The sequence below is a fragment of the Periplaneta americana genome, chromosome 7 (genome assembly GCF_040183065.1).
Source record: "Periplaneta americana isolate PAMFEO1 chromosome 7, P.americana_PAMFEO1_priV1, whole genome shotgun sequence".
NCBI classification, from domain to species: Eukaryota; Metazoa; Arthropoda; class Insecta; order Blattodea; family Blattidae; genus Periplaneta; species Periplaneta americana.
This window is the reverse complement of record NC_091123.1, coordinates 46,313,395-46,340,373: the sequence shown is the minus strand read 5'-3', so window position 1 is coordinate 46,340,373 and position 26,979 is coordinate 46,313,395. Positions and strand designations below refer to the sequence as shown.

The window sequence follows — 26,979 nt, the reverse complement described above, 5'->3', positions numbered from 1 at the left end:
CACTCGAGTTTTGATTTTCTCTAGATAAATGAAAACCTCTAGTGAGATTACTGTTGATAATATTCACCAAAATGAGAAATAAATCTGATAAAAATGGTTATTAGAGGAGAAATACTCACTCTGGCGCCGGGGATCGAACCCGGGTCTTCGGTTCTACGTACCAAGTAGTCTAACCACTGAGCTACGCCGAAGTTCAATCCACAGCACCGGATCAAATACCTCTCTTCTAGTGTTTTTCCCTTTGTGGCCTGACTCCAAGTTCGACATGTTGACATATTATTAAGTCAACTGTCATTATACAAAGAGCGCACTCAATTGAGTGACTTGGTGGCCGAGATTCCATAGTATTATGCACTGTTGGGAGAAGAATCTGTAAAGAGTTTTTCTTCTCTAATAACCATTGTTACTATAACAGATATATTCGGTAGGACCAAAAATTAATCTTTATGTAAATTCTTCGCCCAACGGTGCACAGTTTCTTCTAAAGCTGGATACGAAATTAGAAAAAGATATCTGGTCATGAAATTGTTTGACAAATTGAAATTACTTTTCCTTAAAACTTAGCAATATAGACCTAACATTATGTCGTAGAGCCTCATATTCAGCATCTCACATTATGTCGTAGAGCCTTATATTCAGCATCTCACAGGACTTTTTAAAGAAATTATGCACACGATAGATATTTACTTTAAAATGAAAGACTCAATTTGTAACTCTGCTTCATGTTTATTTTTCTACTTTCACAATTCAAAAACTTAGAAGTCATTATTATAATAAAACTTGTAACTGTATTCACTTTTCAACTAACCCTTTCTCTGATAACCTGTTGATAAATTGTTCGATGTAGAATACGTTTAAAGTCATTTTTGATGTCTATGGCTTGTGAGTTATTTATTTCTTACACTTTCACAGAGGTTAGAGCAGAATTTGAGACGAAATTAATCTTCCTTAACAAGCGCCAAACCGTATCAACTGACAGCACAAGTGATTGATCACAAACGATCCTCACGTCTACAGAGCTGCAACACCGACGATCTTAAACTTCTTCGACGGTAGAATCGAAGCTCAGCGCTAAGGGCTCCTAAGCGACGAGCAATTGAACATCATTCATACAGGCAGGTAGAAAAATCACAGTAATTAATCTGACTATTACACTTTTACTACGTCAAACTACTTTTGACCAATAAAACGGTGCGAAAGGACGTCTTTCAACCAATCATGGCTGCTTATCGCACAATTTTATCGCGTCTCTAGCATTTGTTTATTTTTATCACTACCCTAGCATTTGTTTATTTTTATCACTACCCTAGCATTTGTTCAAACTGCACTGGTCTGGACGTCAAAAACAGAAAACTACAAACCACTCCAGTCGATGCACAGCACTTTCAAATATGACTCGGACTGACATTCAAGAACAAGAATTAATAAAGATCACTGGTCATAGCTATGCATCTTCCCTGAAACCCTATTTACAAATAAATGAAGAGCACCATTCGGAAATCCTGAATAAGTTGAGGGATACACCATGTACATCAACGAGTTCACTTCTTTTACGCTCACGTTCAATATAACATCAACTGAACCACCAATCACTAAAACATTCAAATTTGAAAATTGTACTTTCAATAATTGTTTCTTTTAAAATTATTTATGTTTATGTTTTACTTCATCATCATTAGTTAAAACGTTTCTTGTTTATTTCATCATCCCTAATTGAAACTTTTCTAACACTTGTTTATATTACTTAGGTTATGTTTGTTATAGCTTCTGCTATATGATATTATGGACGTATCAGAGATTGTTTAATATTACGATTTATTGAAAATCATCTGTAAAGTGGCGTTGATTACTGGGATCCGGATAATTGAAGTGGAATGCAAATGTTTCAATAAAAATGAAACTGAATCAACAAAGCCTTCTTGACTAGTAACCGTCCACAGAGTTCAATGAAGATTCCATAGTTGGCACAACTGATAACAAGAAAACATAATCATAAAACATTACTGCCATCTAGCGTAATGTTGATATGGTACAATAATACATTTGAAGACAGTTGTATTTTCGTAAGCCAATTAATATTTTATTGTATTGGAGTACTTCGTTACTTCTAATCTTTATATACTTTCTTATAATCGTGTAATAGTCAATTAAATCCCACTCGAGTTTTGATTTTCTCTAGATAAATCAAAACCTCTTGTGAGATTATTGTTGACAAAAGCGCATACAGTATAATAATCTTCGCAACTGAAGTGAATGGCATGGAATTACAAGGAATTTCTGACGTAGAACTAGCCTACGTCTTTTTCGTTACTAGGTATGGGGAAAGTACACTGTAACTTGGGAGTAGATCGTAACATAAAAATGCAACTCATTCACTGTCCGTTTGTTTTTTTAATCGGTTATTGTAGGACGCTTTATCAACTGCTGTGATTATCTAGCTTCTGAGTGAGATGAAGATGATAATGCTAGCGAGATTAGTCCAGAGTCCAGCGCCGAAAGTTACCAGCATTTGCTCTTTAGCGTGAAGGGAAAGTCCTGGAGAAACCTCAACCAAGTAACTTTTCCCAAACCGGACCCACTCGTTTCACGATCAGACGTACTGTTACTCCACAGCGGTGGACCCTTGTTTTTACTGTATTCCTTGATTCTCTTTGTTTTCCGTGTTGTCCTTGTATTTCCATTCTTCTCCCTCTATCCTCATTACTTTTCTCGCATTCCTCTTCTTCAATTTGCATTCCTTTTCCCCTAATGACTTTCCCTTGTTCTCCTACTCTTCTCCTTGTACTTCCCTTGTTATCACTACTGTCCCTTTGCTTCTTCTCGTTGAGTTCCCCTTCTTTTCTCTTTCATTGCCTTGTTGCGAGTGTAAGTACCTGTTCTCCTTATCTTCTTGTCGTCCCCTTGTTTTCCTTGTCTTCCCCTTGTTCTTCCTGTCTTCCTCTTTTCTACTCGTCTTCCCCATGTTATCCATTGTATTTCCTTTGTTATCTTCTTATTCCCCTTGTTCCCTTTCATACATCTAGTTATTCATATATTCCCTATATTCCCCTTGTCATATCTTTCTACTACATGTCATCACTTTGTTCCCTTGTTGTCCCTTTCTTCTCCTTGTTATTTCCGTTTTCCACTTGTTATCCATATACTCCCCATATCCTCCATGTCACCTCCTTTTTATACTTGTTTCCCTTGTTCTCCGTCTTCCTCGTGTTGTTCTCGGCTTCTCTTTGTTATCCATGTATTCCCCTTATTCTCCTTGTATTCCGCTTTTTATTCCTGTCTTTCCCTTGTATTTCTTGATTTCCCACATAATTTTTGTATTCCCTTTGTTCTCTTTGTATACCTTTATTCTCATTGTCTACTCATTCTCCTTTTATTCCCCTTGTGTGTTATCACCAGGCTTCGGTCCTGGGCACAGAAACGCATGAAGTTTAGAACGCACGAGCGATAGTGTAGTGTTGGTCGAGTGGAGTGGGAGATGGAACGCGCCGTAACTTCGTGTCTCAATATGGAAACAGTCCATCATAGTAATTAAGGCAAAAAATATATTTTACCCTGAACAGATGCAGTATATGCAGTACATTCCTAGTGTAGACAATAAAATATATCTACCATTAAAGTATTAATGTGAGTTGTAACCTTCAATCAGGTGTCCCTACGCCGAAGTCTGTTACACGTACCGCAGCCAAGCAGCAATACACACAACGGTAATGCACATTACGTAGTTCTAAGTAGAAATAAGCAGCATAGTAAAGCTATTAACCTGTCGATTTTTTAAACTACGTTGTGTATCTGCCGTTAATTCAAACTTCATATTATACGCCGTGATTGAAGTACGGATTTATTAGAAAATTGCATCCTATATAAATAATTTCGGAACATATAAAAGGGATGAAACGATAGGAATATATTTGTACACAATTTTGCGATATAGGCCTATACACTTGATTGTCGATATAAAAACATGACCAGGACGAAATACATTAAGGGTATACCAGGGTAATTGTAAACACTTTTCACTGATTTCAAATATATTTCAACATTACACAACCCTCAGTAACGGTAAGCAAGACAAAGAAACATTGTGTTATTTTTAGATCTTTCTTTTCCCTGAAAATGGGTTTAAAATAATAAGGTTAACTTTTTTCATCTTTTAATTGCTAGTTTAAATTTACTCCACCTGTTTAAATTTACCCCTTTGAGAGGGAGTAATTGTAAACACCAATTTTAGCACGAGCTATCAGACACTGAACATTTTTTGTTCTGTTTCAGAAGAAAGAGCTGTACTCCTTCCAACTCCAATTTTGGTCACTGGTACATTTCGTCCCTTTAACCTTTGATATATGACGATATAGGAACTCAGTACCTCTCCTGAGCTTCACGATAACTGTAGTTACCATTTTTCACACCTGTGACAGCCCTCTTTAAATCCTCCACAGTATAGTTGGGAGGGGGTCTCTTTGATTACTGAAAATTACGAAATGTAACCGTAATAAAACATGTTTAAAATTACCCCCAAGCAATTAAAACTATGGGGCAAATGTAAACACGTCATAATTCAATTAACTGATGTTATGGGAGATCTCAGAACCATTATAATAAATGTCAACTACTACACATTACTCTATATATTCCTAAAAAAAATAGCACGTACGTTTACTTACAAAGCCAAAAATGTAGGTGAAGCAAAATTCTTTTTCAACTTTTTTATAGACTCTTACGCAAACATTTGTTCACAACTAAGTAGTTACTGCTATTTGGCGCAAACTGCTTTGTAGGTTAGCCAACATGTTAATTTAAATATTCCCCCGAATTAAAATTTTTATATTGACAGTTTTGTATTTCTCACAGCATTTGTTTACAATTACCTTCATGTACCCTAATGTTAACGATTCCTAATTCTACATGAAAATTTATCATTATAGAAAACACTAACAGTAAGATACATTGCTCTTATGGAGAGATGAAGAGGAAGGCGGAAAAGAGATAATATTGGAGAAAGCAGTGAAGGACGTGCCCTTGGGCAGAAAGCTACGAATGAATGACATACATTATAATATAGTGATGTTGGTCTCACCTGTTGTCAAGGTAGCCGCCGCTACACCTCGGGATATGAAGATCGGCGTTATCAGACATGGCGCTGCTGCGCACCTCACTTGCGTCACTGGTCCTGTGGCTGCTGGGTGTGTCATCAGAAGAACGAGGACCGCTCCAAGACATCTTGCCGTCCCTTGTGCTGGACACCACGGTCGTGGGCGTCGGTGTCTCGACCTCGTCTTCATAACCACCTTCCTCGTCTTCCTCTGCATCATCCTCCCCTAGGTCTGTATCCACGCTCGGCACACCCCTGTACTCTCCGTGCCTCGTTCGTTGCTTCATCATCATCGGCCCGACCACTGCCACCTCAGCGTTCTGTCCTGGCGGCAACACATTGTTACCACTCTTAGGTAAACCACCTCTACCAGCACCGCCTCCTGCGTGATTCAGCATTGAAGGTCCTTTGTGATTCATCTCGATTTTCTCATAGCTGTCGTCCCTACGTCGCCCACCTCTCGTCATACCACTCTGTGCCTGACCCTGCCACCTACCACTACCCCCACCTTGCTGTCTTCGGCGGACACTGCACACGCACAACACTATGAGGCAGGACGCTAGCACGAAAAGGGCTGCAACGATAATGCTGGCAACAAGAACCCTACCTGAGAGCCCAGTATCTGGTGGTCTGCGAAGCACTGATAACGTCACCTGCGCCTCCACTTTGCCAGCTTTGTTCTCAGCTGTGCAGACGTACATCCCAGCATCCTGCATATCTGCCGTCGAGATGGTCAGATTGCTGGCGTATTCCGTCACGTGGACCATGTACATTTTACGGCCGTTGCTGTAAGGTACACCGGAGAGATTAGCGATCACTCTGTTTCTCCACAACCATTTGACGCGTGGTTCAGGTATGCCGCCGATATTACAAGACATTGTCACATTGCGACCTTCCACTCCAGTGGTGACAGCCTCTGAAGCTGTTATATTCGGTTTGCAGGCGAATTCATCGAGGTCGAGCTTATCCCAGGCCTTGTCTTTGAGTCTCGGAGGATGAGTACATACCGGAGGCACGTCGTAAGGAATATTCTGTCTAAGCATCCATTCTCGCAAAGGACGAAGTTCACACGTACAATTCCAAGGGTTTTCGGCGAGTTCTAAGCCGTGCAAGTTCTGCATGGCTATGAGTGTTGAAGATTTCACGTTAACTAGTTTGTTTTTATCGAGTTTAAGCCATTCTAAAGTGTTTTCCAGACCCGAAAATGCTCTAGCTTCTACTGTTCCCAAGAGGCACTCTGACAGTTCCAGTCGCACCAACGTTGGCACACCGATGAACGCATCGTTCAAGATTCTCTGAATGGGGTTACCGCTGAGCTTGAGTTCTCTCAGCTCTGGAACAGAGTCGAACACGTGGGAGGGTACTGCAGAAAGGGAATTGTGGCTAAGATCCAGCTCAACCAAGTTGATGAGCAAACGGAATGCATGTCGATCAAGAGTTTTGATACGGCACTTGGATAAGTAAACTTTTTGGAGATTCAGAAGTTTTGCTTCTTCAAATGCGTCTTTCTCTATAGTTCCCAATTTGTTTCCTGTCAAGTTTAATATTTGAGTACCTGCGTCTAATCCCTTGGGAATTTCGGTCAGTCTCGCATTTACACAAGTAGCAGATTCTTTACCACTCTTCCACTTGCAGTCACACAGACCTGAACACGGATCATCGGCAAGTAAGCCACTAATTAAACAACACAGTGTTAAAATTAGAATTGTCAACGGGGATGCAAGAGATAGGGGTAGTGCCGGATTAATTGTCGATAATTTCCACCTCCAAGGTTTGCGAACAAGAGTGAACTCTTCGTTTCGGTTTCTTCCGCGGTGTTGGTCCTGTCTCCACGGACCTGGAGGCCAGCAGGCCATCGCGTCCCTTCCCTTGTAGGGTCCCTGGAATCAGGGTCGAGACTTCTTGTCAGCAGTCCTCCGGCTCGTCTTCCTCCGAGTCCATGCTGATAAAGTGAGCCCGGGTGGAGGAACCGTGGCCCGCGAAGACGACTCCCTCCGGCCGTGATGTCGGCTCTCAGCGCACCGATCTGAAAACATGAAGAAAATAAACTCTGTGAAATTATTCGTAAAGTCGGTATTATTAAAACATTCAATGATTGTAGTATTATACAGGGTGGAAGAGAAATAACCCTGCAGATTTTCAGAGCGAAGAGCTGATGTTATATATAACAAAAATGTATATAATCATAGTCCATAATTTTCTAAAAAAAAAAAGAAAAAAAAAATGTTTCCCCAAATGTTTAACACCCTCTTATTCGGAAACTATTGCGAGTAGAATAATGATTTTTGTCCATATCGATAGCAAATCAGCCACCGGCGTAGCTCTGTCGGCTAAGGCACGTGCCTGTCGATCCGGAGTTGCGCTTGGGCTGATTACCTGGTTGGGTTTTTTCCGAGGTTTTCCCCATTATGTCAGGTAATAAATGGCGAATCCTCGGCCTCATCTTGCCAAATATCTCACTATCACCACTATCATCATTGAAATAAATAGTACCGGTAACATAAATGTTTAAATGAGACAAAAAGACAAAACAGAACAGTATCTTACTTATCAAAATGTTCTGGTTCTGTTACCTATGGTTATATAAATAGAAAAAAAATAATTCTCAAATTAATTTGCATTTCTAAGTAACATAAAACATAACGTTAATATCTTTTTAGTTGACATTGCACACTTGATCTCGAGCATATGAAAAGAAAATTTGTAGCCTTTTAATAAGGGCCTAGTAATTAAATTAAGATTGAGGAACGGATTATTATACACTGAAAGGTAGAGAAGATGTTTCAAATAGCCTACTTTATTGTTTATACACATGTAACAATTGCCAAAGTAGATAAAAGCTCAGTCAGGTATAAACAACTGTGGTGATCCAAGGCTGCTTAACGTTCGGAACTTCGGGAGTGATCAATCTCGGCGTCTCGAAACACTGAAGTATTCTTTAAGTTAACGATGTGACGTATAGAACATTGTCGTGCGGGTTTTCGGCTTTGCGGGCGCTGTTAGTTTTGCTTTCTCGATCGTTGTTCATCTCTAAAACTTACCGAAGATAATAATTAGTTTTGTCCATATTAAAGTGGTCAAGTCAAATGACGCAATCTCACGCTTTAGGTCATGCATCGAAAAGTATTAGAGATATTTAAACTTTTTATTACCATATTATTCAGAAACGTCTATTCAACAATAAGACAAAAAAAAAAACATTTCCGGCTACCAAAGGTGTAATGCCCCCTTAACGTTCCATATTATAAAATCATTTTGATCTCTGAATTTCTTCTTCTCTTAAGGAATACAACAATGTATGCAGGAAGGCTTGATTTTATCACGTAGTTGTTACCTCTAAAAAGTGGAATGTGGGATTCCTTATTTAAACTTCTGATTCTCTGCACGTGAACCGAAAAGTTGGCTTATTGCGTACCGGATTCCTAACCTCAACTTCATTTTGTTTCACACGTCTGTCGTTTCCTCTTCCTTCTCACATCGAGGCGCCATTAATTTTTCACACGAGCTTCACAAACGCATCTGTTCGAACAAAACCCAAGATGACGTATACATCACGTGTCAGGGCGCGACAACAAAATCTCTTCGTAAAATAAAGGCTGCTGCTATCCCGTCTCCCTCTCCCTCTCTCCTTTTTTTCTTTTTCTTGCGAGTTCCTTGTATCGCTCCTCTACCCTTTCGTTCTTAGGCGATACAAAAACGGAGCAAAAGATGGAAGCAGTAGTAGCACTAAAAAGAAAGCAGCAGAATGGAGTTCAGTGTCGCACTGGTTAAGAGAACGGCTAACTTAAGATTAGCATACTACAGAATTATTTTTGTTTTAATCGATTGTTATTTAATGACGCTGTACCAACTGCTAGGTTAATAACGTCGGTGGGTCATTCCATACAAAATTTTAAGAATATGTCAGCTATGTTATGATTTTTTGGGGCTTTTAATATAATGTTATTATAAAATAAATTAAACTGCCAACTATGACCGCCATATCATTAATATTTTAGTTTTACGGATGACTGAAAAATGGGTGGCAGTTACATGCTATCCATCATTTAAAATATTCTAGACACTCTATATGAAGTGACATCGAAACTAAACAGACGCCATTATAAACCTGAATAACCATATTTTAATACCTTAGGTCCATATTCATAGACATTCTTAGCGCGGGCTTCCGGTGGATGATCAGCGAACTAACGTTTTTCGTATACATAAACCAGTGTTAGTGATATGATATGAATCCTGTACAAGTAACCAGTCGATAGCCGGGGCTAGTTTAGCACGCTCGTAGCGCGGGCTAACGAAATGTCTATGCATAGCACCCTTAAAGACTAATTCGAATAATATTAAGGCATGCTCATAAAAACACCTCATTGAAAAAAATAAATAGTTTATATTCGAATGCAACAAATTAAATTCATGCGAATTTCATTCGTATTAAAGAAAACCTTATTCCTAATCCATCTCCCAAGTTTTATGACTTTATCTAAAAAAACCTCTGAATAATTAAATTAATAAAATTATTAATTTTTGTTCCGACGGTTGAAAATCGCTTGCTATGTGTGGCGGTCGCAGCGTTCGCGAGGCTTCATAACGATGAGTAATCTCAAACGTCCGTCTCCCTGACCTTGATCGCGCAACATTCTGTACGACGGGAGAGCCTACCTGCTGAGCTGCTTTGTTTCGGTGAGTTATTTTTATTAAAAACTGACATGATATTTAAGTCAGCATTCTGAAATTTTCATAGTGGAATCAATATACCCTAAAGAATTAAACACATATTTTTTCGTCTGTAAAAATGAATTCCATTTTGTTCTATATTTTTTTAAATTATTTTACGGTGGGTAATTATTTAAAAATTATATATTTCTTTCATTTTAAGAGCATTTATAAACAAAGCTCTCCTTTCACGAATTGCATTAAAATCATTTTTCCATCTTTCTTTACATAGTAAGAAAACTTCAATGAATGAAACAGTGTTCATGTTAAGGGGACACTCAACTTAAAAATTGGAGAAAAAGTGTCATAGGAATGAAAAATTAAATTTCTACACTAATTTACGTGACAGAACTAAATCAATATGCAGAATTCTTCCCCTATTCATTGAGAAGTCACAGTCAAATGCACAAAGCCAAAAAATAAAAAAATGATAATTAAAAGTGATATTTCAATTAATGATTGATTAAAAATTGAAATATTTTTTATTTTGAAAAGTATTGGATCTAATGAGCTGAGATTTTGCATGTTACTTTCCATGTGTATATTAAACTTTTTCTCCAAATTTGAAAAAGATTGGTCAAATAGGAAAAAAGTTCCAAAATATAGTTGAGTGTCCCCTTAAACCAATATTTTTAATTCAAATTGCTGCCAAACTATGAAATATATAAATACAGTATTGCTTGAAATTCATACTTAGAACATACAAAATAATCTACTACAATATTTTTAACTTTTGAGACATCATGGTTCAAAAACATACTTTATTGCATGGAGTGACCCCGGTTCAATTGCTGTTAGCGAGATATTTTGGCGAGATAAGATAGTGGATTCGCCATGAGATAATCCAACGTTAGCCTTACATTTGTCGAAAATCTGAGAAAAACATAACCAGATAATCGGACAAAGGGGATTCGAATCTAAGCCCGAGCTATGCGGCTGCCAAAATTGATTTCTTATATCGGTATAAGGAGACTAAATGTGGACAGATTTTGAGAAACTGTCACATGGTGACATTGCAACACGTTTTCATGTAACAGTAGGCCTAGCGGTTGAGTCCCCAAATTATGTAACTGCACAAAAAGTTCCGTAATCTAAGACGTCACAGAGGGACATTGGTCGCTCTGCATTTCCTCCTTCCCGCTCTACTCTTGCTTCCGACTTGCTTATACCACAGTCTAGTATATACAGTCGCGAAGCTCAATACGTCGTAAATATGCAAACATTAGATAGTTGCTCACCACTAGGATCGCTAATATCGCCTCATTACAGCCAATGCAAAATAGTACCGTCACAGTCTATTGTTTCTAGCACCCTCAAAACTCAAGCTTCGTGACTGTATATAGTAGACTATGCTTAAACCATCACTGACTGCATGGCTACCACGTCTCCCTGTCACACATATCGTTCCCGATGTTCAATTAAACTACGGCCAAACCGTCAGCGTTACCCAACAAACCAATAAACAACACATTTGTTGGTAGACCTATTTGCTCTACAAAATCCCTAAACATCACCTTTTCATCACGTCTCTCGTCTGCGTAGAATACGTATTTCAAAATTCGAATAAAATTTATACTTTTCTCAAAAGCCCGTTCACAAACGACCAAAATGATGTTACACTTTTTCAGCTCACTGCCCTGAGTCATCTCTGAAAAGGACCATATTTAGTTCCCTTCCACAATACATAGGCACGATATGAGTGGAATGCTGAACGTGTAAAGCAGCGGTGACCAAAACTCGAACAGCAGTGATTACACGCGAGAGACAATCTAAGAAGTAACGAAACGGGAGAGTTGCATAGCATGAAAACTACAACCAGTGGTGGTTCGTGCACTAACATTGATTTCTTCATCAACCCCGCGAATGAAAATCGCAAGCTTTGCTGTATCAGTAATGTTACTACTGTCATCAAGAACCAGTAAAAATATAAACAAAAATTTTCTTGCTTTTTTAAATATTCCTCAATGAACACAATCAGAAATTTCCTGAATTCTCTTCTGGATATTTAGTCGAGAACTGCGCAGTTTTTCAAAATTAATTAACAACTTTCACTGGACAAATTATTTCAGCCACCTTGATCATTACGCTTTTATAAAACTCTCCTTCGCTGAAAGGCTTAAGAGAACGAGCTATTTCGTTCGCTTCTAGATACTGTAGCTGGCTTCCTTACATTTCCTTATGTCATCTTTCTCTTCATGACGATAATTGAAGGCTGATTTCACTCCTTGGAGTTTAATAGCTCACTTCATTACTACACTAGTACGTAATATTCAATGAGTTTCTCCATATTATTATTATTATTATTATTATTATTATTATTATTATTATTATTATTACTGCTGCTACTGATAAAGCTATCAGTATTTTTATTAGTATTATATTATTATTATTATTATTATTATTATTATTATTATTATTACTATTATTACTAAAAGGTAAAGGTATCCCATAACATGCCATGAAGGCACTTGGGGGACATGGAGGTAGAGCCCCATGCTTTCCATGACCTCGGCACTAGAATGAGGTGGTGTGGTCGGCACCGCGCTCTGACCGCCTTTTACCCCCGGGAAAGACCCGGTACTCAATTTTATAGGAGGCTGAGTGAACCTCGGGGTTGTTCTGAAAGTTTGGCAAAGAGAAAAAATCCTGTCACTATCTGGGATCGAACCCCGGACCTTCCAGTCCGTAGCCAGACATACAAAAAAGAAAATCCTGTGTGGCAACAAAACGCAAATTTCGATTATTATTATTATTATTATTACTATTATTATTTTATAATGCAGGAATAATTACTGCATTGTCTAATCGAATTGGGGATGTTTGTTTATTAATAGCTATTTCGTGAATATTAAACTTTGGAAGATGAAACTATATTTATTATTTGGAATTGTTAAAGGGTAATTTTGAAAAACGAGCTATTTCGTTCGCCTCTAGATACTGTAGCTGGCTTCCTTACATTTATTTATGCCATCTTTCTCTTCAAGACGATGACTGAAGGCTGATTTCAGTTCTTGGAGTTTAATAGCTCACTTCATTACTACACTAGTACGTAATATTCAACGAGTTTATATTATTATTATTATTATTATTATTATTATTATTATTATTATTATTATTAAATCAGTAGCTAGTAAATAACTGATAATAGACATCAAAAGATTAAAAAAATGAAATGGAGATATAGCGCAGTAATTATTTTATCATTCAAGGGAAGATGTGGGCCTATATATTCGGACACGTATATAAGAATTATGGTAAAACTTGCTGATAAATAATAATAATAATAATAATAATAATAATAATAATACCTGTTATGCCTGTGTATTAAGCGTAATGTTCTGTAATATCGCTTCTATATACTACTACTAATTGAACCGTTGAGCAAAGCAACATATTACATTTTCTCCGACAGAACAGCGAATAAATTCCTCTTCCCATTCTGTACGAAACCTTCTGTTCCTGCTCGTAGAGACAGAGGTTTGTAGAGCGACATGGTACCGACATGCTTACCTTCAGTACGTGAGCGAGACAGGAAGCAATGTACAGGAAACTCCCCTTACCAGTATGAATGTCTTTTGATTACACGATGTAATCACGATACCTAGTTTGATCACCGCTGGCCTACGGTTATCTGAAGTGTTGGGAGGTTAAGAAATCTCTTAATAAAGGAACATCGGATTTAAGGAAATTCCAATGCTTGCTATACACGAATTTAAGTAATAAAATATGATATACCTACAATTCTTTTAACACTGCAGTGTGTTTCATTTGATGTCCATGTATGTATATACCATACACTCAATATCCCATGACAATTACAGCCTCCTATGATTCGCGCAATAGATCTCGTCTGCTCAACAATTATACCCCCGACTGTATAAAGTGTCGCAGATTTTTTGTCACTTGTGAAGAAAGAGAAAGTTAGCAAGTGATGGTGGTCCTGTGCAGGGGTGGGTCAAGTAAAGGGGGTGGGGTAGACAAGGGAGGAGCAATGACACTAAATCAGGCATGTCAGAAATCAGACTCTGAATGCGCAGTTATGTGCGCGGATCGCCGGTCTGTGCAGACTGCATCATTCAAGGGTTGCTCTTACCAGTTCTTAGCTGAAGGGATGTACAATAATCTATTCTGCTCTTCTAGGGTTGGATTAAATAGGCATTTGGACATTATAAACACACTTAGCAGAAGGAAAAAAACACGGTTATTGTCAGTGTCTATATTTGACAATTGCAATACAAAAAACTTTAGGCTTACTCAGTTATTCTTGACAAAGTAGTGGTTTGTAAAGCATAATTTATTAATATGATTTTTATATAGTATTTGAAGAAAAAGAATATTGCAGTAATTTCGAAACAACAAAAAACGAACACAGTATTTCATTTTACGTAGTAAGTACTAATTATTTTAAATAATAGCCCCTACTCTTTCATTGTTCGTCAAGCATTATTATTTATTGGGACCATTGGTACACAAATGTTAAAGAAAATATACTCCCAATTAATTGCATGCAGTAGGACATTGTGAAGTTTTTACACTGCAATAATTTCCTTGCTCTATGTCAATATAAATTAACAATAAATATTAATAAATTATATAAATTAAGCTTAGAATTTAAATTCACATATAATTCATTTAGAAAAAGTTGAGAGCAAGTATCGACAAGTTGGAAACGTTACTGAAAGAAATTAAAAGTGTAGTTCACAAGCTGTGAAGCGACGATATTCTATTTATGTCAGGTTTAAGTATTTATCAATGTAAGTATATTAGCATAATATAGTATTAGTAGTAGTAATAGTAGTAGTAGTATTTATTTATTTAACCTGGTAGAGATAAGGCCATCAGGCCTTCTCTGCCCCTCTACCAGGGGATTACAACTATAACATGAACAATAAAATTACAATTAATATTAAATTTACAATTACAATAAAAATTAAAGTACGACAAGAATACCTGATTAATGCAAGCTAGACATTTTATCATAGAAATTAAGAACAAAGAATATTTTTGTATTTACTGAATTACAAATTAAACCTACAATAACAAAATTCTATAGTGATGAAATTACCGGATATTGAAATATTTTGTGATAAATTAAGAGAAATATTTACAAAAAACCATGTCTGAACGAGTCTCAATTACTGACCAAGTGCCTTGTAAGTTTGCGTTGAATTGAATTTTATTTCGACAGTCCCTGATGCTAGCAGGTAACGAATTCCAGAGTATTGGCAGGGCTATTGTGAAAGAGGATGAGTATGAGGAGGTGCGATGGGATGGTATTGTTAGTATTGTTTCATGGCGAGAGCGTGTGTTCAGATTGTGGTGGGAAGAAAGGTAAGTGACGGGAGACGGAAAATTTGCCATTATATATTTTTCCAGAAAATTTTTCGCCTTGCAAATAGTTGCTTTCTTCGCTCCTTACTACCTCAAGAGCCTTAATGTATTCCTCACAATATTCTCATCACTTACCAGCTTATGAAATGAAAGTCGTAAGTCGTCTAATCTTTGATGGCTGTGTTAGTACAGACTCTAAAACAACGCCAATGTCAAGTTCGTTTTGCCGTGAGAGTACTGATTAACTTTACTAATCTGATCTAAACTGTCACAATACTATTACCTCGATATGGGCTGATCAAAACCTTTCATTTTAAAATAATTATTGTTGGATGAAGAAAATACTATAACAATTATGTTATATGATTCATAATTTCCCTTCTTCGTTATCTGTGAACTCCTCACTTTATTTATCATAACTCATTCACAGACAACCAAATCAGTACGCATACTGAAATTGCGTTACTGAAAGAAAAGCTGATATGCTGTTACAGGTCTGTATAGCCCTGTCGCGGTCCCCTCCGAGGCGATTCACTCCCTCCAGATAGGGGAATAGAAAGTGCACATCGCACAGAGACTACTGCACAATGTGCGCGACTGCACAATGTGTAGGGTTTTGACATGCCTGCACTAAAGAAAAGTATTCTCAGTTGCTTAGAAGAAATCAACCTGTAGACGAGATACCGCCGATGCTTTTGAAACTAAAATATAGCAGGCCTATTAAAAGGGGATGATATAATGTATATCAATTATATGTAGAAATAAGCAGAATAGTCAGAAATAAGATACAGAGAGTAGCAAGGAGAAACGAGGTGTCTCTAACAAAGGTAAGAGGATTTTGTCTGAACAAAAATAACGTGGAGCTGAAGGAACATCAATCAGAACATCAGGAAAGAAACAGTAGATGGCAAGAGACCGCTACTAATATTAATGACTTTCACAAATGCGTGATACGACGAACGATTTAAGAATTCCTACTTTTGTACAAAAATTTCTCCTACAATTTCGAAGTTATTAGCCATTCTACGTGAAGTCACCCTTCATTGATTGGAGGGAATAAGTTTAAAGGTATTTGAAGAGAGTTAAAGAACAAGTGTAAGCAAACGGGGAAAATTAGAAGTGTACTGATCAAGAGGGAAAAAGTATCTCTGTTAGTCTATATATAGAAGTCACAATGATAAGGATAGGGTGGAGATCACAATAACAACAAATTACAACAAAAGCAATAGTGATAGTGTAGTGACAAAAATTTCTAACAATAACAATAAATGCAACGTAACGTATTAGATTTGGTGTTAGTAACTTATTGATATTATACAGGGTGATTCAGGATCTCTGAAAACTCTGGGGATCAATAGACCTCGCAATGAAGATCATTTTTCGTAAAACAACCCTCGATGCCTCGTGTAGGGTCTACGCGACAGGTTTTAGTGACATTTAGAGTTTATTATGAAATAAATTATTCATTTATTTCTTCATGTACCCTTACCAACAGGTTACATGTGTCCTGTCATTTTGCTCCCGTGTGAACGAAGCGCTCTTCGGAATACGCTCCCGCTGTTCATGGAGGATGTACTCTTCACGATGTGAAGGGACATGTGATTCGACATAACATCCCAACGCACTTCAACTTGGTTGTAAGAGAACATCTGAACAACATCCACGGGGAACAATGGATAGGGAGAGCCGGACATGTTGCGTGGCCAGTGTGATCACCCGACTTCACGCCCTTAATTTTTTTTATTTTGGGACATGTGAAGTAATACACCACTCGAATTGACACCAGAGAGAAACTGACTATGCGAGTATTATTTGGTTTTGATATAATTCGACATAGGCCGATAACAACTGCTATGTACTACGGTGTAATGAATATAATCAGATTCAAGGTAGACATTTTGAACACTTATAACTTGTCTGCAAACATACTTGAAAAATAATTCATTTCATAATAAGATGATGACACTAAAACTGTCTTTGTTTCGATGTCGTTTAGCTTTTAAACGAGACATATGAGAACATGGATTGTTTTACGAAAAATTATACTCATTGCGAGATCTATCGATCCCCAGAGTTTGTTGTGAATCACCCTGTAGATCTATTTACACGAGTTCTGAGAGTACTTATACTGTCATGGCGATTGGCAGGCGGGTATCAGTCGGTGGCTGCAGCTAGTTAGGAGACAACATACAAGTGACTTGCTTCTTTGCTTAACATTTAAAATATCAGGGGCCAAAAGATCTGGGATACTTATAGAATATCTGAACGCAAGAAGATTACTCTTGAATTAACCCATTACGTAACAACCTTAGAGACAGAAAATATAGGACGCCCGAGGAGGATATGGATATAGAAGGAATAATTTCCACGATGGAGAATGCACAATCGATTTCTGTATAAAGTTCTGAATTTAAAGCATATATCTCCTCAGTGCGATATGGGATGGGAAATATTGTGGATTTTGGAGGATTATTCACAACGCACCACAATTGCTTCATTCCCGTAACCAGTGACTGCTCGTTATACAGCGTCGACTGAGTTAGCTCAATGATGCACTTTGTGGTTTCAAAAATAGGCCTATAGTGAAGCGAATGACCCTAATGGTCGCTAATCTTTAAAATGAGCTCATCTCACCCTGGGTATATTTTAACCCGACTAGTTCAACACCATGTGGATTAAGTTCTTCAAAAGCAACGAGAGCTATAACCATACACTTGTCTATAATGACACTTTAAGCACTGGGTTAATATGATGCACCGTATAATCACGAAGAGTTCTTTGCTTGGTGTTATTTCGATTGCATCGTTCTAAAATTATATCATATTATAGTAGGTATAGTATAGAGCGTTCGCCAGAAATAGATTTCGCTCGCCGTCGGCCTTTACTGTTATAGATCGAACGTCACTGCTGAGGATACTGGGTGTTCATTTCAAAGTGTGTCATGACGTCACTGTTGATGAGTCGGCGATTTGAAGCGTGTTTCAGCTTTTGTGTCAGAGAAGTTGCCTATTAATCAAGGCGTTCAATCTGAACTTGAGAACGGTTACGGTATAACTTGAACGTCGTAGCAACAGATGGCGGTCTGTACGGTCTGTGTGCTACCATAACCTCTTTCGAACTGTGTTTTGCGCTGCCAAGTCGTACGCAGGGTATTTGTTATCATCGGTTGCGTACAGGGAACATTCCACAATACAAATCAACTGCTCCGTGTCCATGTTGACCGTCGAAGTTAATGTCAACAAATACGTAAGTAATCGTCTTAACCTCTCCCCATATCCCGACAGTAAGAAAAAATCTCACCTCAGAACATGTTTCGAAACAGTTCACATACCTGCCACTACCGGCGTTACCGTACGTATCGGTAAGTACTCTTCTGAATGAACGCCGTACTTGCTAGGCAACTTCTCTGGTAGATAAGTAATGCACCTCTGTGTAAGTGTAGGAAGATTGAATTCTCTAGGCTCATCGACTAGCCACGTGACGGCATACAGCGAGCCATGACACACTTTGAACTGAACACTCAGTATAGTATGTACAGTACATTTCCCCTGGAACGAGAGTGGGAAGATTTTGTGTTATGTACTATTGACGGATAACAGCCTGAAGAAACATCAATATTAGAGCATTAATATGCAACTGAATAATGTGCAGCTCGGTGTAGTTCGTGGCAATGCAGTTCACATTAGAGCGGGTAATTTCCATGTATGATGTTTACACTTAATTTCACGAAATGTTACACCTCCTAGGAGCTAAAACATTTCAGGTCCTCGTAATGTGATGGACCGTTTCAGGCTCCTTTCTACAAAATATGCAGTTACAGATTTCTCTCGCCCTTATATACAAAGACATTATCATGACGTCATGCGAGAAAACTAGGGTTACAGGCAGCTCGCTTCCTGCGCAGTCTGCAATACGAGTGGCTGTTAGACGTGTGGCTCAGTCGCCATAAGCCATTCGCTGTAGTCACAAGTCGTGTTACAAAGGTCTTGATTCTTTAGAAATGTACAAAATTAGTGTATAAAGTTGAGTGATAATTATGTATTTATGTAATGTCTATCAACAAATTCTCATTGCGTGAATGTGTGTATATGTATATTACGTACAGTAGTGGCAAAAAAACCGGACCGACTCTTGTAGCTGATTTCAGAGCCTTGTTCATTCCAGAGCACGATAGACCGGTAACTAAGACTTTCGTGGTTCAAATCCTGTCTGGGAAGAAACTTTTTTTGTTCCTTATTCAAATTTATTTCCAATACTTTTCGATTGCTGGTAAAATTCATGTTCTGGGACTAATAAGTTAATTAAGTAGTAAAATATCGCTGCAATCGGAAAGTATTGGGAATAAATTTGAATAAGGAACAAAAAAAAAAGTTTCCTTCCCAGGCAGGACTCGAACCACGAAAGTCTTAGATACTCGTCTATCGTACTCTGGAGTGAACAAGGCTCTGAAATCAGCTACAAGGGTCAGTCCGGTTTTTTTTGCCACTACTGTACATAAAAGGCAGAAGGTCGTGTGCGAAAACAAGATGTAAATTTCGAGTAAAGTTTCCAAACAGACCTGTGTCTTCTGCCGAAACAATTAGAAGACTCGTTAAAAGATTTAAAGAAAGAGACTCAGTGAACATCAGTAAAAATTGTAAGCATGGTAAGTCCAAATTATTGAACATTTATTGTTACTACTATTAAGTATTGTAGAAGTGCCGGAGAAATGGTCACGCGCTCGCCGGAAACCACGCTAGCATTGGGCTCCGAGTCACCCGCCGTTTTCTCGCATTACGTCATAATAATGTCTCTGTATAATAGTGATAGCCTATATTTTTTTCTCACAGGAGCATAACTTCTGATAAAGGCTGGCAATGTCCTTAACTCAAGTGTAATTCACCTGCAGTTCTTCTACTTTCATAATTAGGTGCGCGGGACATAGACGTGAGGAAATATTAACAGAAACATCTCGAGATGTGGCTCATTAGCAGGTTTAACTTGCAGCAAATGAAACATTGATCCGAGTGTAATTGTTTAGATTGCCCATATCTACTTAATAAGGAATTCGGTTTCGCCAGAAGAGCTATTTGATTCCCTAGCATGAGCACGCATATATAACACTGTCTGAATAGATCTGTTGGAACACTTTATAAATAAATTACTTAAATTCACATAATATTTTAAAAGGTATTGAAACGGATGAACTACAAAGATATAGGTGGGGTGTCATTGTATATTGTTTTAACTCTAAATCTGGGCATGCAAAAAATAAGTGCTTGAATTTCTACAGGATTATTTACTTGTATATACGAATTCATTATGTTAAACTACACGTTTAGTAGAATGTAACACAAAATTATTACCGTTAAACTCTACATTGTTATAACTGCATCTGCTTTACAGATAATTATTGGCAAGACAAAAGACATAGTATTTAGAATGGAAAAGATTAAGGAACGAAGAAGTTCACAGTCTCTACAGGAAACTTAACAAGCTTTTTCATATGGAGTTAGAATTAATTGATTTTCTTTGTATTTATTTTCAGAGTATATTGGTCAGAGTCCTATATATTGAATGAAATGAAAAGAAATAAAGTTTTCTACCTATGCAATTTCGAATGTAAGTTCAGTAACCTTGTCACTCCAAATGGAATATATATATTTCAATGTATTTTACGTTTAAGAGGAGTCTATATTTCCATACCTTAGAATGTTAAATTCCTCAATTTTGGGTAGGCTACACTTTTCTCAGAAGTTATAAAAGATAAAAATGTAGAAAAAAATAGGGAAATATTTCTTCTTTTCTCCATTTTCTGATTTCTCTATTTTTTTCTTTCTTCATTTCCTTCTTGATGCATTTCTTGATTTCCCTAGTTCTTTTTTTTTTTCGAGGTTTTCTTTCTTTTTTCCTCCATTTCTTAATTGCTCTATCTATTTTCATTTTTGGTTTCTTTTTACGTTTCTGATTTCTCTATTTCTTCTTTTCTTTTTCGGTGTTTCCATTCTTCCTATATTTCTTGATTTCTCTATTTCTTCTTTTATTATCTGGTGTTTCCTTTCTTTCTTCATTTATGGATTGCTGCACGACTTCTTTTTTTATTTTTTTCTTTCTACATTTTCTAATTTTTATATTTCTTCTTTTACTTTTTAATTTTTCCTTCCTTCCTACATTTCTTGATTTATTTATTTCTTCTTTTTTTTTCATTTTTCTCCCTTTCTCCATTCCTTAATTTCTACATATTTATGAGATAGTTTGTCTCAAGTGAATGCGTACACATTAGAGTAACTCCAGGTTAATATTGAGCATGAACTAAGAATTTCTGTTGATGAGCTTAGACGAGTATATGACAACATATTCTCGAGATATCTAGCTTGTATACGAGCGGAAGGACGACACTTTCAACAACATACTATTGTAAGGTAGGTTTCATAATTCATTTCTGCTTCCGCAGTTGTAGGCAGCATTTTACCGGTTGATACTCGACCTGTCGCCCGGAGCCAGATCCCTTGCTACGGCAGCCATATATTATATCAAGAAACCGGCATTAGAGTAAATAGGTTCATAGATCTCATATTTGCGCTATAAATCACGTGACTCTTGGCGTATTACCGTTGTATTCGAAATATTAAGTAAGATACTTGCAAAACACTAAAAAAAGTGACACTGAATTAGTTTATGGAATGGAATGGAATTAAAGTGAGGGAGGCACGGATGGCCCAGCACTGCGATCTGTTGAGATCTATTGCGCTAACCCTCGATATGGAATGAATTGCGTGCCATAGATCCCCTACGCGACCAACCCAACCACATGGCTCTCTAACGATCGGTCCCTACAGCCGACAGAATCCATATACCATTCCTCCTTCGGCAACTTCCCCCAAGGCCCCCCTGTCGGTCCGAGGCGAAACTCCTCCCCCGAGTAGGTCCGCCTCGTTGCAGAAGCCATCCAACATCGTTTTGCTACATTCCACGGAGGCCGGTCGAGAGAGTCAGTAGTTCCGGCAGGCCGCCTGTAGAGTGACCCGAAAAACCAGAAACGGGGGGAGGAAAGGAAGTGGCGAAGATGAGTGGGGTTCCAAATGCCTGATAATATTACCTAATATTCATCCCTAGGAGTGAGGGAAAAACCCCGAAAAACCTCACCCAGGCAACTCGTCCTGGCCGGGAATCGAACCAGGGACCGCTGGGTTCGGAGTTAGATTCGCTAAGCTCTCAGCTACAACGGTGGACCTGAATTAGTTTAAAGAACATATGAAATAAAAAAACCCTCGTTAGGGTTCGAATCCGAGTGTTTACACAGAAACGGACACGTTATAAGGTTCTAAGTGTTGTGATTTGGTGCTTTGGACGCTGTGCATACGCGATTCTTAATTCTTCTATTGAGAAATATTGTAGCAGGGCAATCTTTTTGCCTACCCCGTGTACATTAGTCATACAGAGAAAAAGAGAAACATAAATGCGAACCACATGCCGTGCCTGGAAGCAGCTCATGTAAGTTGTACTGAAATAGTGCAGTAATTACAAGACTAACAATAGAGAGTAATACACCAGACATCATGCCAGGAAACAATAGAGGACAGAATAGCGTCCTAATGGATATGTCAGTTTCTCTTAATAACAACCTATAGACACTATAAAAATCATACCGAAACCCATCATAGATGTATGCGACACGAGGTTCAAAATTTTGTCGTTACGCGCATGATTCAGCACAGGAAGACTCGAAGAAGACAACATAGTGGTTATTAAACTTACGATTGAATTCGCGGTTCGGGAGTTCAAAACTGGTCGACGGAGACAAAAATCCTTAGCGTAGTTTGCTTCCGGAGTTCCGGATGGTCTATGGTGAGTCCTTGGCATCAACCCCTTTGATTTGATTACCTGGTTGGGTTTTTCCCAGGTTTTCCCCAACCGAAAGGCAAATGCCGGGTAATCTTTTGACGAATCCTCGGACCTCACCCTCATCTCACGACATCTCGCCAAAATATTGTAAAAAAATTGCACAAAATTGTAGAAAATTACTAAATTGTAAAACTGTAAAAATTTGTAAAATTGTAATTGTAATATTGTAAAATTTTGACTTGTTCCACATCTTAAAGCTTCATTGCTCATGTAAGATCTATGGAATAAAATGAATGAATGAGTGAATGAATGAATGAATGAGTGAATGAGTGAATGAATGAATGAATGAATGAATGAATGAATGAATGAATGAATGAATGAATGAATGAATGGAGTAAAGCTGTGGATTCCGAATCGTTTCTCGACTATTTTTTTTAAGTGTACGCCCTTAGGTTTCTGATATTTTTAAATATCTCCGTAGCAAATATCATAAATAACCAACAAGAGACATGCGTAATGTAAGCTGTTAACACAGACGTGCGGTCTCTGATACCGCTATTGTATTAGTATTGTTGTCGGCACAATAATAAAGCAATGGTTAAGGGACTCTTATCAATAAAAAAGAAAAATCACACATCCCAGGTGAATACAGGGCAGGCATGCTCCGTCTTTACATGCTAGCTTACCTTCTTTTTCACGGGACATGTTCCGAACATTTGATATCAATTGCAGATCAAAAAATATTTGTCTAGCAATCATGTGTGACATAGAAGGAAGAGCTACTCGCAACAAGACAAAGTAAGATTTGAATACCTAAGCGGAAAAATGTTGCAGACGCCAAATTAAAATTTTACATTAAGAGAAAAAGAAATAATTTATGCTTAGCACTAGAACATTTTCCCACAACCTCCTGGGTTTTACAGCCTAAATCAGGTCTCAGCATCGGGAGCGGAACCAGTATCTAAACGGGGACGCTTAATATTCATCCGACATTTAATCAACGCTGCGCGGTGTTCGGCGGGGAAGAAAGGGGATGAAGAGAAATCATATGGCTCCCCGTGAGAGAGTAGAATCCGCTCTTACTGCCCAGCCCTGGCCTAAATTAAAAGTTATACTTCCATTTCCAAATACAAGACAGTGTACGTGCAAAGTACTTACAGTATATTAAAACTTTGCAAGAGGAAATAAAATGTATTTTGCAACGTTTTTCCGCTTAGCTGTTCATTTATAAAAGAAGTCGAAGCAAATCTCAATAAAAGTGAAAATGCAATATGTTTATAGTAATCTTGTATAGTATAACAAATTAATAATTAAAATATCTTAAAGTTTGACCTAATAATTGAAGAAGAAATTCCATAGTGTATGCAGTGTATTTATATTAAAAATTAAAATTCTCGCCACTTCATATGATTAAAACATATATTTTGACAAGTTGAAAGAATTCTTCAGTGCTTCCAGCTTTCTATACTTAATGGCTTTTAAGGAACCCGGAGGTTCATTGCCGTCCTTACATAAGCCCGCCATCGGTCCCTATCCTGAGCAAGATTAATCTAGTCTTTACAATCACATCCCACGTCCCTCAAATACATTTTAATACTATTCTTCCATCTACGTCTCGGCCTCCCCAAAGATCTTTTTCCCTCCGGTCTCCCAACTAAAACTCTATATGCATTTCTGGATTCGCCCATACGTGCTGATTGCCCTGTACATCTATATTTAATGTTTCTAATTATGTCAGGCGAAGAATACAATGAATGCAGTTCTGCATTGTGTAACTTTCTCCATTCTCCTGTAACTTCATCCCTCTTAGCCCCAAATATTTTCCTAAGCATCTTATTCTCAAACACCCTTAACCTATATTCCTATCTCAAGGTGAGTGTCCAAGTTTTACAACCATAGAGAACAACCGGTAATATAACTGTTTTATAAATTCTAACTATAAGATTTTTTACAGCAGACTGGGTGATAAAAGTTTCTCAACCGAATAATAACAGCCATTTCCCATATTTATTCTGTAGTTAATTTCTTCCCGACTATCATTTATATTTGTTACTGTTTCTCCAAGATATTTGAATTTCTCCACCTCTTCTAAGGATAAATTTTCAATTTTTATATTTCCATTTCGACAATATTCTCGTCACGAGACATAATCATATACTTTGTCTTTTCGGGATTTACTTCCAAACCTATCTCTTTACTTGCTTAAAGTAAAATTACCGTATTTTCCCTAATCGTTTCTGGATTTTCTCGTAACATATTCACAAATCCGCATAGTCCAGCTTTCTATGTTCTGTTAAATTGATTCCGAATAATTTGAAAATTATCTTATATTCATATCTTATTTATATGAAGATCTCAGTTGCATATTATAATATAAATCAATCACCTTCAATTACGTACAACCCGGGTTTTAGTATATTACTATCTTTGTTTTAGTAAAAAATGATTTGCTAAAATATCCTCCTTCAGAATAAAACTGATTTACAGCGCAAGGATTCATCAGATTATTGATGACAATAAATCCGTCAATTCTAATAAAAATTAAAATATCATCCAACTTAAATTAAATGTAACATTTGAATTAAACTCTATGTTTGGAAATAGCTAATTATCTCGCTTCTTTGCATATTATTCTATCTTTTATACATACAATCTTAAAAGTAACTGTAGCATTTAGTTCACGTCATTGGCATTTGGAGTGCACATTCAACTGTTTGAATTTAGTTTCTCATCTGGAAACAGCCTACTGTAAGGCAATTAAATTAAGCATCATCCACCGAATAAGTGCCTTTAATGCACGTGAGATCCTCCAGATGGTGCCTGTGTGCAGTTCAATTGGTTTCCTCTCTGTTGTCACCTGAATTCATCTAATCTAAAGTCACTTCAGCACGACGTGGGTTACAGTGTGCCTGCTCGGCAGACAGACAGGTGGTTTTAACTCCAGTGTGACACCCAGTTATGTACTTCAATTGACTGCTTCACAGCTGACACATCTATATCATTTAAACCGGGTTGTCAAGATAGTCAGAAACAATATTCTTAAAATAATTTATCAGGCATTGTCCTTCAAAACACTGGGTTTTTGTTTAAATGTTAAGATAAAGTACATTTTTTTCTGTTCATAATTTAGAACAATTATGTTATGAAATATTAAGAAAGGCAATGTTTTCTTCTTAGGTCCATTGGAGCATAAGAATGTCTCTCGTACGTGGATGGGTAATTTTCCATACTTGCGTATTCACCAAACATACAATGAGCATCACTTCACTTGCAGTTGCTTGTTTGAGCGTAATGTCGTTATACAGGGACATCATTTTATTTTTACTAACATTTCTGATATTAACCTGGCTATACCTTTGAACGGTTGTTATCCCCTTCCACGACTGGAGTTCGATGGCGTAATATACAAACAAATCACTTTACTAGGTATAGGAGGGAAGAAAAGTAATTCATCCATTTACGTAAACTATGAAATATAACGCTTTTGAGTTTGATAATTTTCTTTAGGTTTTTGTTTAATCAGAATACAGTACAGTATTAACAATGAGTGTTTTTACTCACGAACTGAGCTGTCCTTACGGACGTATTCGTTATGCAGTGTATATTATACTGTCTATAGCACATTAGCTTACACTATAGAGAATGAAGTTAAATTGAAAAATAATCATAATATGGATATTTAAACACATTTTTCAAAATGTTGGCCGTTCATTTCGATACAGGCTTCAGTTCTAATGTATGTCATTCCAATTACCAGTTTCGTCCTTCGTACTAGTAACTCATGTTGAAATAATTCTGTACCTACTCTGTAAAAGAGTACCTTACGTACTGTAAATTCAATCTTCACTTCTGCTCGATCCGAAAAGATAAAATTACTCAGACATGCTATCTACTGTCCGTCCAAGTGGTTATGTCGCAGGATCGTAGAAAGGAGGGAAATCACGTGACAGTTAATTACTTAACGAGGCCCTTTTATTTAAGTTATTTTAAACAGTTGTATGTGTATAATATTGTGTAGATGT

At 37.4% G+C, this 26,979-nt stretch overlaps 1 protein-coding gene across 1 annotated transcript in view; it reads right to left on the bottom strand.

The window, feature by feature from the left end:
* The window catches only part of kek3 (kekkon 3), a 630,236-nt gene that overhangs the window by 16,081 nt on the left and 587,176 nt on the right, over positions 1–26,979 (bottom strand). The window contains exon 3 of the mRNA XM_069830664.1: positions 5,075–7,115. Coding sequence (XP_069686765.1) covers positions 5,075–6,945 — 1,871 coding nt within the window. The 5' untranslated portion in view covers positions 6,946–7,115. The remainder of the gene's footprint in view (positions 1–5,074; positions 7,116–26,979) is intronic.